Genomic DNA, 16,676 nt, shown 5'->3' with positions numbered 1-16,676 from the left:
AAAAGTGGAAGTTCAATTTTTAGGTGGGATTCCGCTTTAAGGACCGGCCTAATTCTTTTAAGACTCTGGGGGTTCTAAGTAATTAAAAAAAAAAAAAATGATTTTCTTTTTCAGACACTCTAGAGAATAAAATGGCGGTTGTTGCAACACATTGTCACACTGTATTTGCGAAGTGGTCTTACAAAAATACACTTTTTTGAATAAAAATATAAGACAACAGTAAAGTTAGCCCAATTTTATATTGTGAAATGTTAAGCCAAGTAAATGGATACCCAACATGCCATTCTTCAAAATTGCGCCCACTCGTGGAATGGCGACAAAGTTTTACCCTTAAAAATCTCTATAGGCGATGTTTTCAAAATTTCTATAGGTTACCAGTTTTGAGTTACAGAGGGGGTCTAGGGCCAGAATTATTGCTCCAATGATCGCAGCGATAGCGATGTGTGGTTTATATGCAGGTGCGACTTACATATGCATTTGTTTCTCCGTGCAAGCTCGGTGGGACGCAGAGCTTTCATTTTTTTTTCCTTACGTATTATTTTTATACTTTTTATTTTGACACTGACCTTTTATATATAAAAATAAATAAAAAAATTGGGACACTTATTCTCATCATAGGGAATGTAAAAATCCCTTGTAATAGAAAAAAAGCCTGACAGGACCTCTTAACCACTTAACAACCGGCCCATAGCCGAATGACGGCTACAGGGCGGTTGTTTAACTCTGGGAGGCTGTCATATGACGTCCTCCCAGAATTCCGCTCTCGCGCGCCCCCTGGGGTGCGCACTCGAGAGCATCCGTGACCGCCGGGTCCTGTGGACCCTCTGGTTAAGAGGTCCTGTCAGGCTTTTTTTCTATTACAAGGGATTTTTACATTCCCTATGATAAGAATAAATGTCCCAATTTTTTTATTTATTTTTATATATAAAAAGTCAGTGTCAAAATAAAAAGTATAATAAAATAATACTTAAGGGAAAAAAAAATGAAAGCTCTGCGTCCCACCGAGCTTGCACAGAGAAACAAATGCATCACGGATCACGGTAAACAGCCGCTCATCGCGGCCGTTTACCACGTGATCGCTCCGTCAAATGACGGAGTGATCACTTGTAAACAAACCGGCGTCATGTTATGACGCCGGTTCCTCCATCCCCCTCTCTGTACCGATCGGTACAGCGGAGGGGGAAGAGATCGGTGTCAGCAGCGCTGTGGGCTGCATCTGCAGTGCCCACATCGCTGCTCACCGAAATGTAATCCCTCAATTCCCTGCCATTACTCTGCAATACTCTGCAGTACCAGCAAATACTCTGAAATACCCACAAATACTCAAATACCCACAAATACTCAAATACCCACAAATACTCAAATACCCACAAATACTCAAATACCCACAAATACTCAAATACCCACAAATACTCAAATACCCACAAATACTCAAATACCCACAAATACTCAAATACCCACAAATACTCAAATACCCACAAATACTCAAATACCCACAAATACTCAAATACCCACAAATACTCAAATACCCCGCAACACCCGCCAATACCCCGCAACACCCGCCAATACCCCGCAACACCCGCCAATACCCCGCAACACCCGCCAATACCCCGCAACACCCGCCAATACCCCGCAACACCCGCCAATACCCCGCAACACCCGCCAATACCCCGCAACACCCGCCAATACCCCGCAACACCCGCCAATACCCCGCAACACCCGCCAATACCCCGCAACACCCGCCAATACTCTGCAGTAAAATTCCAGCCAATACTCTGCAATACCCTGCCAATACTCTGCAATACCCTACCATAAATTGCCATACTCGGAGATACCCTGCAATACCCATCCATAGTCGGTGATACCCTGCAATACCCAGCCATTAACATCCCCCCTCTCCCGGTGCTTCTACCGACTCGCCAATACGATCAAAGCCAGAATCTTTTTTATTTTTTTTATTTCAGGCTTTCCAGCCTAGAGGTGAGATGTGGGGTCTTATTGACCCCATATCTCACTGTAAAGAGGACCTGTCATGCCATATTCCTATTACAAGGGATGTTTACATTCCTTGTAATAGGAATAAAAGTGATCAAAAAATGTATTTTTGGGGAAAAAAATGTCAAACTAAAATAAAGTAAAATGAACAATAAAAAAAATGTTTTTTTTTAAAGCGCCCCTGTCCATGTGCTCGCATGCAGAAGCGAACGCATACGTAAGTCCCGCCCACATATGAAAACGGTGTTCAAACCACACATGTGAGGTATCGCTGCGAACGTTAGAGCGAGAGCAATAATTCTAGCCCTAGACCTCCTCTGTAACTCAAAACATATAACCAGTAAAAAAAAATTTAAAGCGTCGCCTATGGGGATTTTTAAGTAGCGATGTTAGGCACCATTCCACGAGCGTGTGCAATTTTGAAGAGTGACATGTTAGGTATCTATTTACTCACTGTAACTTCATCTTTCACATTATGCAAAAAATGGGCTAACTTTACTGTGGTTTTTTTTTTAAGCACAAAACTGTTTTTTTTTTTCAAAAAAAAAGCATTTGAAAAATTGCAACTTTTTATCTCGCACGGTATTTGCGCAGCAACGACCACCATTGTATTTTGCAGGGTGTTTGCTAAAAAAAAACATATATAATGTTTTGGGATTCTATAATTTTCTAGCAAATAAATTATGATTTTTACATGTAGGAGAGAAATGTCAGAATTGTCCTGAGTGCTCCAGAACACCTGATGGCACTCTGTGCATGTTAGGCCTCTGTATGTGGCCACACTGTGTAAAAGTCTCACACATGTGGTATCGCCGTACTCGGGAGTAATAGCAGAATGTGTTTTGGGGTGTAATTTGTGGTATGCATATGCTGTGTGTGTGAAATAAACTGATAATATGACACTTTTGTGAAAAAAAAAAAAGTAAAAAAAATCTTGATTTTGCAAAAAATTGTGGGAAAAAATGACAACTTCAAAAAACTCATCATGCCTCTTACTAAATACATTGGAATGTCTTCTTTCCAAAAAGGGGTCATTTGGGGGGTATTTGTACTTTTCTGGCATGTTAGGGTCTCAAGAATTGAAATAGGCCATCAGTAGTTCAGGTGTGATCAATTTTCAGATATTGGCACCATAGCTTGTGGACTCTATAACTGTCACAAAGACCAAATAATATCCACCAATTTGTACTTATTTTTACCAAAGATATGTAGTAGTATAAATTTTGGCCAAAATTTATGAAGAAAAAATTACTAATCTGCTAAATTTTATAACAGAAACAAAGAAAAATTCATTTTTTTTTACAGAATTTTCGGTATTTTTTCTTTTATAGCACAAAAAATTTAAAACCGAGCGGTGATTAAATACCACCAAAAGAAAGCTCTATTTGTGTGAAAAAAAGGATAAAAATTTCATATAGGTCCAGTGTTGCATGACTAATTGTCAAAATGTGAGAGCACCGAAAGCTGAAAATTGGTCTGGTTATTAAGGGTGTTTAAGTGCCAAGTGGTTAAACACGGGGAAAAAAAAAAAACTCCCCATTTAGGAGCATTGGACGGAAGTGACATTTGACGTTGCTTCCGTCCTCCAATACTATGGAGCTGAGTGGGGCCCATCTTCCCCTCACTCAGTATCCAGGCTCAGGAGAACAGACACGATAATCTCCATTGCCGATGGCTCCAGTAAGTGGCAGAGGCGACCAGAGCACGTTGGTAGGATGGGGCCACCTCCCCAATAAGTGATCTTGCAGCGAATCCACCGCAGAGACCATTTTTATCTGATAGCAGACCACCCACTGAAGAAGAGAATACCGGGGTTATGGCAGCTAGTATAACGACGGCAGGCGGTCCGCAAGTGGTTAAAGTCATTTATTTAAAGGGAAACATTGCAAGTAATCATTTCAAATACTTGATTTTCTGTGCTTTTACCTGCAATTTAAAATTGGGTGACAGAACATGTTTAAATAGCGGAATTTATGTATATTTATTAAAATTGTTGTAAATTTTATAGGGGTGAAGGTCCTCGTTAATGTAGAGATCACCAAAACCCATTAAAGATTAGAATAATGTTTAGGTAATTAAGACAGGTGAAAAAAATAAAATGAATAAAAAGCATGCATGCTGTGCAACATATTTACCTTAAGAGGCTCCAGTTCAGAGAGATCTCCTGAACGATTCAGTAGGCGAGAGTTATTTTCCCCATTGAATGGTTCTAGGGAAAAAATAATGTGATAGGAGAAAAAATATAGAACTGATTACAAGTTGCAAAAAAGTATATGGAAACATGCACTACTGTGCAAAAGATTTAAGCAAGTGTGAAAAAAATGCTGCAAATTAAATACTTTCAGAAAGAAAATCGGTAATAGTTTATTAATTAACAAAATAAAAAGTAAATGAACATCAGAGAAATCCAAATCAAATCATTTGGTGTGATCATACTTTGCCCTGAAAACAATATCATTTCTTCTAGGTACACTTGTACACAGTTTTTAACCAGTTCCAGACCAGCCGCCGTAGTTATACTGCAGCAGGTTGGCCCGGCTGGGCGACGATTGGATTCGCTTCAGAACTGATCAGTCTCCAGGCCAATAATTTCTGACCTGGAGATTGGTTCTGGCGAATGAAATGCTTCCCCTGCATGTGTAAGTGTAAATACAGCAGGGGAAGTGATGTCATCTCTCCTCATGGAACTCTTTACCGTTCCAGAGAGAAGACATCTCAGAGTAAGTGCACCAACACTACACTGACACCAGTTCACATAGGTACACTTGTCACCGAGCGCAGTGTTCATTTATTTTTATTTTTTTGATCACTGTACTGGTGTCATTAGTGACAAAAATCTGTGTTAGGGTACTTAGTGGTAGGCCCAGATAGGTCTAGGGGCCCCCTCTAACCCCCTCCAAATAAAAGGTTTAACCCCTTGCTCACCCTGTCACCAGTGATCATTGTATTAGTGTGACGGTTGACTCTGGTTAGCTAGTTTTTTTTTTATAGCGTCAGGGCACCTGCCGTATATTACTTAAATAATGGTTTAACCCCCTGATCACTCAGCGGGTGATATCAGTTAGGTTTTAGTGTCAGAAAGGGTCTGAGTCGCCCCAGGAAGCATCAGATTAGTGCCAGTATCGCTTACACCCATGCACCCTTAGGAGTATAGTGTCTGTACGAATCAATATCTGATCTGATCTATACTATTGTCCCCAGCAGTTTATGGTTCCCAAAAACGCAGTGTTAGCAGGATCAGCCCAAATATCTGCTAGCATCTGCATTTAGCCCCCTCCCGTGAAGAGGAAGCCATCTGTCAGATTTAGGCTCAGAATATGAACCGGAGGACAGCAGAGGCACCCTGACCCCACAGACCCCGTTCTGCTGTCGAGGTGCAAGAACCGCAGGGCATTTGTATGGAGCTTCTAGTGCTGCTCATCCTTCTGGTGAGCTGGCAAGCACCAGCGGCCTAATACATCCTGGTCGTACATCCAGCACAGCAGTAACACTTGGTGATGTGGCGAGTCCCATAAGTGCAGTTCAAGTTGATGAGGTGGCTAGCACGAGTACTGTCCCATGACACTATCAGTTTATCGGCTTACCCATTACAACCCATGTCCCGAGTACCTTTAACCAATTCAGCCCAGGAAGATTAGGCTGCTCAATGACCAGAGCACTTTTTACAGTTTGGCACTGCGCTGCTTTAACTGGTAATTGCGCAGTCATGCAATGTTGTACTAGGGCACCTATCATCAACCAGAGAGGATTGTATAAATAGATCACAGTGGCTTAACAAAGACTTTAAGTTGTTGCTAAAAATAAAATAGCATAAAATGAGGAAAAATGAACAAGTAGTGGATAGAAAAGAAAAATTGGAACCGTTTAATGGAATCATCTGAATTGTCACACTGACTATTGGGTTCAATGGAGATTTAGAAAAAAAAAAAAAAAGATCAGGAATTAAGGCACGGGAAGAGTAAGAAATATCAATGGGACATCAGTAATTATAAAAAATGAATTGGCAAGAGCATTGGATCGGTCAACACAACACCAGGGAAAAGTAGGGGAAAATGAGGGAGTGATGAATAGGATCTAAAAGTAAAAGCAGTGCATAAAGTTTGAGCTCCTCTGGTTTAATTCTGTAAACAACCTCTTCCTATTGGGACATGAATAGATTTGAAAATCTAGGCGCAAATTTAGCACCCAAAGCTAATCTCCTATAACCCCTGGTTGTAGCAAAAATAGTTATTCCCTAGACAGAAATCCTGACATTCTACCAAAAATTTTCTTTGTGCATTTTAACTGACTCATCTGTCTTAGCTCTCATTTAGTAGCTCCCATTGCTTCTTGATGGTTTATGATGGTAGAGATGCTACATCAGCTGTGGCCAAATATATTTGTCTCTCGTCCAATTCTATCTCGTCCAGCATTTGTAGCAAATGTTTAGCATCTCTAAGATAATCTTTAGTTTGTTGTACTACAGTTTGCAAAAACCTATATATATTTATATATCTATATATTTCCCCATTCTTGCTGTGACGGATTCACAAAGTGCCGTCCAGGGGTATTTGTCCTATTTTCGTGTCGTTTCAGAAATATATATATATATATATATATATATATATATATAAAAAAAAAAAAAAGCAGTGGGACTTTAGATTATATAAAGTACACAGTTGCAAGTGGATGAAATTGTCATATTTATAGATTCATATATATCTTTATGTGTCATAGTACAAAATAGTAATACATAATAATAGTAGGTATACTAATAAATAATAGGATTTTAAAAACAGCTTACCTGTAAAATCCTTTTCTTGGAGTACATCATAGGACACAGAGTCTCAAGTAATTACTTGGTGGCTTATAGGCCTACCTTCAGGTGTTGACACTGGTATAACCAATACAGGAAGTTGACTCCCCTATATAACCCCTCTTCCTTCCAGGAGCACTTCGTTTTTGTAGCCAAGCAATATAATAATATACTCTTACCCCATAAAACAGAGGGGCGGGAGCTCTGTGTCCTATGATGCGGATGCGATAAGCCGCTAATCTTCCTTCTAAGCCTTGCGAGGCAGAGGAAAATGCATCTTCAGTCACCTCTACAGGGGCTGAAGTGTGTGAAGCAGTTGCACCACTGCTAGCTTCCAATGACTCACCCTGGCTTGCCATGTCTGATCTCTCCGAAGAGGAAGACAGTATGGAGGCATAACTGGGATTCCCAGCGCCTGGGGGGGTGACGCCTTAGGTACCTTTACGGTAGGTCTGGAAGAGCACAAGCAGAGGTACACACAAAATAACAGTTCTTTTGCTACTAAGTAACAATCTGTCTGGGAATGTCTGTTTTACACCCTTACGTGCCCAGCGCTCTGGTGTCTCTTATGCCGCGTACACATGATCAAACAATCAGGTGGAAAAGTCCGGCAAACTCAAGTCCGCCGGACAATCCCCCCGTGTGTAGCCTCCGGCAGACTTTTTTTACCCGAAAGTACGGCAGACTTAGAAAGTAGTTTTGCACTCCAATCTTCTCGCCGGACTTGCATTTCGGCGGACAATCCGGCCGTGTGTATGCCAGTCCGCCGTACTTTTGAAATGAACGGACTTTTCCCGCCCGGAGAAAAGTCCGCTCATTTCGAGCGGGTCTCCAGGTAGGCGGGGCCCGCGAAGGAGACGCCGCTGACCCCGCCACCTGGTATATACTTAAAGGGGAACCCCAATGCCGAAAAAAATCGGCGTGGGGGTCCCCCTAGGTCCACATCAGACCCTTGTCCGAGCACGCTACCCGGCCGGCCAGGAAAGGGGGGGATGAGCGAGCGCCCCCCTCCTGAGCCTTACCAGGCCGCGTGCCCTCAACATGGGGGGTGCCTTGGGGAAGGGGGGGCCGCGCGGCCCCCCCCACCCCAAAGCACCTTGTCCCCATGTTGATGAGGACAACCCTGGCCGTTGGTTGTCGGGGTCTGCGGGCGGGGGGCTTATCGGAATCCGGGAGCCCCCTTTAGTAAGGGGGCCCCCGGATACCGGCCCCCCACCCTATGTGAATGAGTATAGGGTACAATGTACCCCTACCCATTCACCTGTGAAAAAAAGTAAAAAAAAAAAAAAAACACAACACAGGGTAAAAATTGTTTATTGCACAGCTCCGGGGGTCTTCTCACCGGACTCCTCCGCTATCTTCTTCTAGCTCTTTTACTAGCAGAGGAGCCCGGCTTTCTTCCTCGCCGCTGGCCTCTTCTTCTGACTTCGGGGGTCTTGTCCCCCTCTTCGGTTCTTCTGCCGGGCCACCGCGCCTTCTTATAGCTCTTTTACAGGTGGTGGCCCGGTCTTCTGTCGTCGTCGCCGCCTTCTGTTCTTCGCTGTGCAATAAACTATTTTTACCCTGTGTTGTGTTTTTTTTGTACTTTTTTTCACAGGTGAATGGGTAGGGGTACATTGTACCCCATACTCATTCACATAGGGTGGGGGGCCGGTATCTGGGGGCCCCCTTAATAAAGGGGGCTCCCGGATTCCGATAAGCCCCCCGCCCGCAGACCCAGACAACCAACGGCCAGGGTTGTCGGGAAGAGGCCCTTGTCCTCATCAACATGGGGACAAGGTGCTTTGGGGTGGGCACCCCCCATGTTGAGGGCATGCGGCCTGGTATGGCTCAGGAGGGGGGACCGCTCGCTTGCCCCCCCCCCCCTTTCATGGCCGGCCGGGTAGCGTGCTTGGACAAGGGTCTGATGTGGACCCAGGGGGGACCCCCACGCCAATTTTTTTCACCGTTGGGGTTCCCCTTTAAGTCCATACCAGGTGGTGGGGTCAGCGATGTCTCCTTCGCGGGCCCCGCCTACCTGGAGACGTGCTCGAAATGAGCGGACTTTCCTCCGCTTGTGTGAGCGAGTCCGTTCATTTCAAAAGTACGGCGGATAGTCCGGCGGACTTAGTACGCCGTATTAGTCCGCTGAAAAAGTGCCGTGTGTGGCCAAGTAGCCCGTTCGGAAAGTCCGGCGGGAAGTCCGCCGGATAGTCGGCTACGTGTGTACGCGGCATTAGTGTGACAGACTGCCTCTCTTTAGTTAAAAAGTCTTTCTGAAATGAGAGTGTCTGTGATATAAAGCCTCAGGTGGAACCTGATTGGCATCGCCAGCGCTTCCCCTCAGCTATGCGGCGAGTGTCGTGTGTGTGGACGTTACATTCATACACAGCGCCACGTGACCTTGCGGACATGCCCCTCTGCATTCTCAGGCCCTGCTAGGGACCCGGATGGCCAACACAAAGTAAGATGAACGTACTATACACCTCTACAAGGGGGGAGGGGGAGAGGAGAAGGGGAGAGGGGAAGGGGAAGAGGGGGAGAGGGGGAGAGGGGAAGAGGGGGAGAGGGGAAGAGGGGGGAGAGGGGGAGAGGGGGAGAGGGGGGAGAGGGGGAGAGGGGGAGAGGGGGAGAGGGGAAGAGGGGGAGAGGGGGAGAGGGGGAGAGGGGGAGAGGGGGAGAGGGGAAGAGGGGGAGGAGGAGAAGAGGGGGAGGGGAAGAGAGGAAGAGGGGGGAGAGGAAGAGGGGGGAGGGGAAGAGGGGGGGGGGAAAGGGGGGAGGGGAAGAGGGGGGGAGGGGAAGAGGGGGGGAGGGGAAGAGGGGGGGGAGAGGGGGGAGGGGAAGAGGGGGGGAGGGGAAGAGGGGGGGAGGGGAAGAGGGGGAGGGGAAGAGGGGGGGAGGGGAAAAGGGGGAGGGGGTTCTGTCAGCAGATTTATAGCTTTCTTTTTTTTTAAACCACAGAAGCATGGGGCGTTTCCCAATGTTACTAGGTGGAAGTGCTGGGTTGTAATTAAACCATGCAGCTAAAGCAGCACCAATCAGCCACTGCCCACATAGAAGTTTATACACATCTCTGTATTAGCAATTGCTGTATTTTTTTTACCAAATCCCACAAGATCTATAGTAAGAACCCCCCTCTGCCACTGGGACCACACATGTTCTGAGACAGAGCTGCACTAAGACACATCATAGGTAGTGTAAGTTACTCCTTATAGAGGAGACATTTATAAAGGCATATAAGGTATATTGAAGGAAAAAGCAAAGCATCTTCCCTTACCTTGTCCTCGCTGCAGGATACTGCTGATTTAACAGACAGATCCAACTTTCACCCATCACGACGGGCTGCGTTTAAACACGCTCAAAGACTGGGGCCCTTTAGGAAATGTAGCAAGACCAAAAAGCGTCCTGGTTCCTAGGGTCCAGCTCTCAAAGAGAAGCATTACAGGCAAAACCTCGTTCTTGCATCGAGGTCCAGGTACCATCCTATGGCCTCAGTGGCGAGGATGGATCTGATTGTGGAGGTTTCTTTAAATCCAGCATAGATCCCTCTTGGAGCTCCTTTAGAACACATCTTCACTCGTGACCAACACCTTTAGACACTGGCGAAAAACTGAGTGCTCCTGGAAGGAGGAGGGATTATATAGGGGAGTCAATTTCTTGTATTGGGTATACCAGTGTCAACACCTGAAGGTAGGCCTATAACGCACCAAGTAATTACTTCAGACTCTGTGTCCTATGATGTACGATAAAGAAATAGGATTTTTTTTGTCATCCTTACCTGTAAAATCCATTTCTTTGACTACATCTTGGGACACAGAATGAGGCTATTCCTTACTTACTGGGACATCCCAGAGCAATAGCCTTGAGGGGAGGGGGGACACCCTGCCAAAACAATAGCCATCAGACCTATTACGGCAGCCGTGGTACACTATGGTCAAAAGCCAAATCCTCAGATGCTCGAACATCCACTAAAATGTTGTGAACGTTATTCACCGAAGGCCAGGTAGCAGCCTTACAAATCTGAGCCACGGATACCTGATGGCAAAAGCCCAGGAGGTTCCTACACCCCTGGTAGAATGAGCTCTCACCCTGAAGTGAGGAGCCTTATGTTTCAGACCGTAGGCCTGAATGATCAATTGACAGACCAAATGGAAGCCTTGGAAGGGTCCTGCCCCTTCTTGGTTCCATCTGGTAAAACAAAAAAGGAGTCTGATCCTCGGCTCTCCACAGATCTAGACAAACTGACTGCTCGCACTACACCCAAGGAGTGCAGTCGTTTCTCTTCCAATGAACGAGGCTAAAAGAACAAAAGAAGGCAAAACAATGTCCTGATTCAAATGAAAGGCCGATACCACCTTAGGCAAGAGGGATGGAACAGGTCGTAACAAGACCCTGTTGTAGTGAAGGATCAAGTATTGTTCCCTGCACGAAGACCAACTCTGACACCCTTCTAGCTGAGGTGATGGCCATCAGGAAGGCTAGCTTGCAAGACAGCAAGACTGAGCCTATCAAGGAAATTCCATTAAACGGTTGTTGCTGTAACACAGACAGTAGCAGGTTTAAGTCCCAAGGACACAGGTAACCAAATGGGGGTAAGCAAACGATTCACCCCCTTCATAAAAAGGTACACATCAGTGAATGGGAGGCTAAGGGGCTTTGCAAGAATACCGACAAGGCCGTAATCTTAACCCTGGTTGCAATCAAAGCCAATCTTATTTTCACAGCCGACTATAGAAAAGAGAATTCTCCCAATCGCGTATTTCCGAGAATGTCATTTTTGGCTTCACACCAAGCAATATAGGCTTTCCAGATCTTCCTAGTTATTGTTTTTCTGGTTTTCGCTAGGGTAGACACCACCGGTCCCGAGATGCCAGGATCCTTTAACACCCTGGCTTCAATAGCTATGCTGTCAAATTTATAGACTGTAAATTGGGGTGGAATTATAGGACCTTGAGACAGTAGATGGGGGGGGGGGGGGGGGGGGTGCGGCGCAGAAGCGTCCATGGCCTATCTATTGCCAATCTCAGAATCTCTGGGAACCAGGGCCTTCTGGGCCAGGCTGGTGCCACCAGGATGACTGGTGCCCCTTCTCTTCAAATCCTGCGCAACAAACGTGGAAGGGGAGGGATAGGGGAAAGCATAAACCAAAACTGGTTCAATGGAACTTTGTTCAGGATACAAACTGCTGTAGCTTGTCGTTGAACCTGGATGCTAATAGATCGACCTCTGGCCATCCCCAACGCTGGCAGATATCCTGAAACACGTTCAGGTGTAGGGACCATCCCCTGTGAAGATATGCCGGCAACTGAGAATCTGCCTTCCAGTTCTCTACTCCCGGGACATGGACCGCCTATAGAACTGGCACATGTCCCTATTCTCAGGTTAATATGTGGTTCACCTCCTTGAACGGCTCCTGGTACCTCCACTGGTGGTTGATCTAGGCCACTGAAGTAGCACTGTCAGACTGAACCCCTATGGGGCAGTCCTAAAGCTCCACCGTCTAGGACCGTAGGGGCAGATGTACCACCCTGCCAGGGCTGGCTTAGCCCTACCTTCTCTGGGCAGGCTGCTCAGCTGTCGGCTAATTGCTAGCTCTCATTTCTCGCCAGTTACCCAGCTGTTCCTGATCCTGCTCGTCTCACCTGCCAACTTAAGGCTGTCCAGCTCACTTCATCTCTGCCTTCACCTTGGTCACATCACAAGAAACCATCTCCTGTGTTCCTGTTTAAAGACTGGCTTGCTGACATCCCTTCTGGCTCCTTATCCTGCCTGCTGTTCCTCCACTTGGATCCCTGACTTCTGGCCTGGCTGATTACCCGATCTGGTTATTGAACTCTGGCCTGACTGACTACTCTATCCGGTTATTGGACTCTGGCTATGCTTTGACTACGCTTACTCCATTTACCTTTTTATTTTTTATTAATAAACAAGTGTGATTTAATTGTACTTCTGTCTCGGTCAGGTTCATGGTTTCTGACAGTAGGCGAAGGCCATGAATTCAGGAGATACAGTCAATCCACTTGTCGGTAATTTTTTCCCAGATTGGATGAGCAAGATCACCGCATGGATCAGTTTGCCATAGCGTTAAAAATGCTCCTGAGTCGCACGGCTCACCTGGAATCCCCCACTGTGGCTGCTCCGGTACAACCTGAATTGCAGGCCGTCCCTGCTGCTGCACCAATCTCTGTGCAGGCACCCGCCTCGGGTATTACCTCTATAAGAATGATCAATGCAATTAAGTCATCCAATGTGATAGGAATGGTGCATCCAGCGAGTTCATCCTTGACACGGTCAGATAGGCCTTGCCAGAAGGTAGCAGTAAGGGCCTCATTATTCCATTTGAGTTCAGCGGCCAGAGTACGGAATTGAACTGCGTATTGGCCGACTGTCATTCCTTGCGGACGAAGATGAAGGAGGGCCCCAGCAGCCGAAGACACTCTGCCGGGCTCATCAAAAGCTTTCCTGAATGCATCCAAATTAGCCTCCGCAACATTTCCAGAATACGCCTTTTTAACTAATGACACCACCAAGCTTCTAATTCACTCCCTGGTCATCTCTTGCCTTGATGACTGCAACTCCCTCCTCGTTGGATTACCTTTACATAGACTATCCACCCCTCAGTCCATAATGAATGCCGCTGCCAGACTCATCCACCTTACTAGCCATTCAGTGTCCTCCACAGCTCTCTGCCAATCCCTGCACTGGCTTCCACTCACCCAACAAATAAAATTCAAAGTACTAACAATAATTTACAAAGCCATCCATAACTCTGCCCCTAGTTAAATCACTAACCTAGTCCCAAAATACCAACCAAGCCGCTCTCTTCGGTCATCCCAAGACCTCCTGCTCTCGATCTCCCTTGTCACCTCCTCCCATGCTCACCTCCAGGATTTCTCCAGAGCTTTTCCCATCCTTTGGAACTCCCTACCCCAATCTGTCCGACTGTCCCCTAATCTATCCATCTTTAGACGATCCCTGAAAACCCTTCTCTTCAAAGAAGCCTATCCTGCTTCCAACTAACACTGTTTTACTTCCTCCATCAGCTCATCCCCCTCACAGCTATTACCTTTTGTATCAATTGCCCCTTCCTTTTTAGATTGTAAGCTCTAATGAGCAGGGCCCTCTGATTCCTCTTGTACAAAATTGTAATGTAACTGTAATGTCTGCCCTCATGTTGTAAAGCGCTGAGCAAACTGTTGGCGCTATATGAAACCTGTATAATAATAAATAATAATAAGAGGTATGTCTGGTTCCGCTACGCTTCCCCAGCGATTTGGGGCCCATCCAGTTCAATGCAGAGGGTTTCTCAACCAGGCTGAGATTTACTTTGAGATGCTGCCCCAGGTCTTTCCCATGGACAGAATCAAAGTGGGTTTCGTGATATCTTTGCTTTCTGAGAGAGCCTTGGCGTGGGCAAACCCTCAATGGGAGATGCAAAAACCTGTCTCGAGTTACCCTGACTTTGTGGCCTCCTTTAAAGAGGAAGTAAACCCTAATGGGTTTACTTCCTCTTTTTTTTCCCTGCAAAGATAAAGCATAATGGACTACTATGCATCGCATAGTAGCTCATTATGTGTCACTTACCTGACACAGGAGCCAGCGAAGTCGCCGCTGTCCCCTGTAGTCCGCCGCATCCATGTTGCTGGTGGCGTCTCGCAGCTCCGACGAATCACAGCGGCGCAGTCGCGATGACGTCACTCCCGCGCATGCGCACGGGAGTCGCGTCTCGCAGCTCCGCCGCTGCCATACGGCAAAGCCGCGATGACGTCACTCCCGCGCATGCGCACGGGAGTCGACAAAATAGGCAAATCCATTCTTGGATTTGCCGCATTTAGTGCGCCTGCGCGCCGCTGTCTACGGCGCATGCGCCGTAGACAGCGGTGCCCATTTTCGGGCAAATATCTCCTAAACCATATAGGTTTAGGAGATATTGCTTGGACCTACAGGTAAGCCTTAATCTAGGCTTACCTATAGGTCCAAGTTGTTTGGAAGGGTTTACTTCCTCTTTAAAAGGGTATTTGACGTTCCCGCACACTCCGCTTCTAAGTGCCTCGTGTCCATCAGAGTACGAGAACTGTTGCCAACTACGCCATTGAAATACGTACTCTGGCAGCAGAGGTTGCATGGAACAATGAGGCCCTTGTGGCTGCTTTGTCTCTCAGATTCTATCAAGGATGAGATAGCAGCACGAGATATACCCACTGAGCTGGAGAGCTTCCTCTGACTGCAGACTCAGAGAAAGACTTCGTTTGAAAGAGAGCTTGCGTAAGCCTCCTGTATGCTTGCCTCCAAGCTTTGCAGTCCCACCCGTGCCTCCCTCACCTCCCATGCCTCCTGGTACCGAGTCAGTCAGCGAAGATGAACCCATGCACTTGGGCTTCACGCATGTCTCTGCGGATGAGAGAGCCTTTAGGAGGAGGGAGAGATTGTGCCTTTATTGTGGCCAGGCAGGTCACCTTTTGGAGTCTTGTTCTACCTGTCCAGCGAACACCCGAACCTTGAGGCCCTGTCATGGACAGACCTTAGGTGGCGTTGTTTCGTCCCCAGTTATCCAGAAAGATAAGCCCCTGGTTTCGGTCATCGTTTCTTGGGCTGAGTCGTCCATCGAGATACAGGCTCTAAACGGCTCTGGGGCTGCAGGTCTGTTCATTGATGCTGCCTTTGTAACACAGCACTCGATTCTGCTGCAGTTGCGTGCAGCTTGCCATTGAGGCTCTTGACGGGAGACCTCTACAGCCTGGCCATGTGACTTATGAGTCGATTCCGTTGTCAATGGCCGTAGGGGCTCTTCACCATGAGATAATCCAATTCCAAGTTATTTCCTCACCCAGATTTCCGCTGGTTATTGGTTATCCTTGGTTACAGAGGCACGACACCTCTTAATTGGCTCCGTGTTGAGGTTCTCTCCTGGTCACCACAATGCAGTGAGACATGCTTCCTGAAGGTATCCAAGGTCCTGTGCACCTCTTCAATCTCCTCCCTGCTGGAGGAGTACCGCGATTTTAGCGACGTCTTTGACAAAGGTCAAGCTGGGAGTTTGCCTCTACACCGGTCTTATGATTGCGCAATTGACCTTCAACCTGGTGCCATACCCCCTCGTGGCCGGGTTTACTCTTTGTCGGTCTTGAAGGATAAGGCCATGGAGGAGTATGTTGCAGACGCACTTTCTGGAGGTTTCATCCGCAAATCCACATCTCCTGCTGGTGCGGGTTTCTTCTTTGTGAAGAAGAATGCCTACCCGATTCTGTTGATTACAGAGTTATTTGACCGCCTCAAGGGAACAACGGTTTTCACAAAGCTTGATTTAAGAGGGGCATACAATCTCATGAAGATTATGGAGAGCGAGGAGTGGAAAACTGCGTTTAATACCAGAACAGGCCACTGTTAAACTTTTCTACAACGTAAAGTAGTGCGTGTGCAGCTTGTATAACCATGTAAATTTGCTGTCCCCTCAAAATAACTCAACACACAGCCATTAATGTCTAAACCTCTGTCAAAAATAAGTGAGCACACCCCTAAGTGGAAATATCCAAATTGGGCCCAAAGTATATTTTGTGCCCACCATTTTTTTCCAGCTATGCCTTAACTGTCACAGATCAGCTGCAGAGCCGATCTGTGTCTCACCATTACTGCTATAGGTCGGCTGGCACCTTTTGTTCCACTAGCTGGCTTTCAGCTCTGTGTACTCTGCAGCTATGGGTGTCGCCGCCCCTCACCTGGTGCCTAATGTATGATTCCTTCCTGTCCAGCCTCTCATGTGCTTATCTATTTAAATTCCTTTCAAACCAGCTACTGGTTACCTGAGCAACATTTGTTTCTGAACTCCCTTTGTGTAACCGGTTTTACCTGACCTCTCATCAACTGATCTCTTGTGTACCGACCCAGCTTGTTCCGATTACGTTGTCTG

The 16,676-nt window shown here is 46.5% G+C and overlaps 1 protein-coding gene across 7 annotated transcripts in view; it reads right to left on the bottom strand.

Moving 5' to 3' along the window:
* LOC143997550 (catenin delta-1-like) overlaps positions 1–16,676 on the bottom strand; it is a 575,442-nt gene that overhangs the window by 15,626 nt on the left and 543,140 nt on the right. For all 7 annotated transcript variants that reach the window (XM_077493212.1, XM_077493213.1, XM_077493214.1 and 4 more), the window contains one exon: positions 4,131–4,204. In XM_077493212.1, coding sequence (XP_077349338.1) covers positions 4,131–4,204 — 74 coding nt within the window. The remainder of the gene's footprint in view (positions 1–4,130; positions 4,205–16,676) is intronic.

The sequence above is a fragment of the Lithobates pipiens genome, unplaced genomic scaffold (assembly GCF_037356315.1).
Source record: "Lithobates pipiens isolate NorthernLeopardFrog02 unplaced genomic scaffold, aLitPip1_a1.2 Scaffold_19, whole genome shotgun sequence".
In the NCBI taxonomy this organism is placed as follows: Eukaryota; Metazoa; Chordata; class Amphibia; order Anura; family Ranidae; genus Lithobates; species Lithobates pipiens.
The sequence above is the reverse complement of the archived record's forward strand: the minus strand, read 5'-3'. Positions and strand labels throughout refer to the sequence as shown.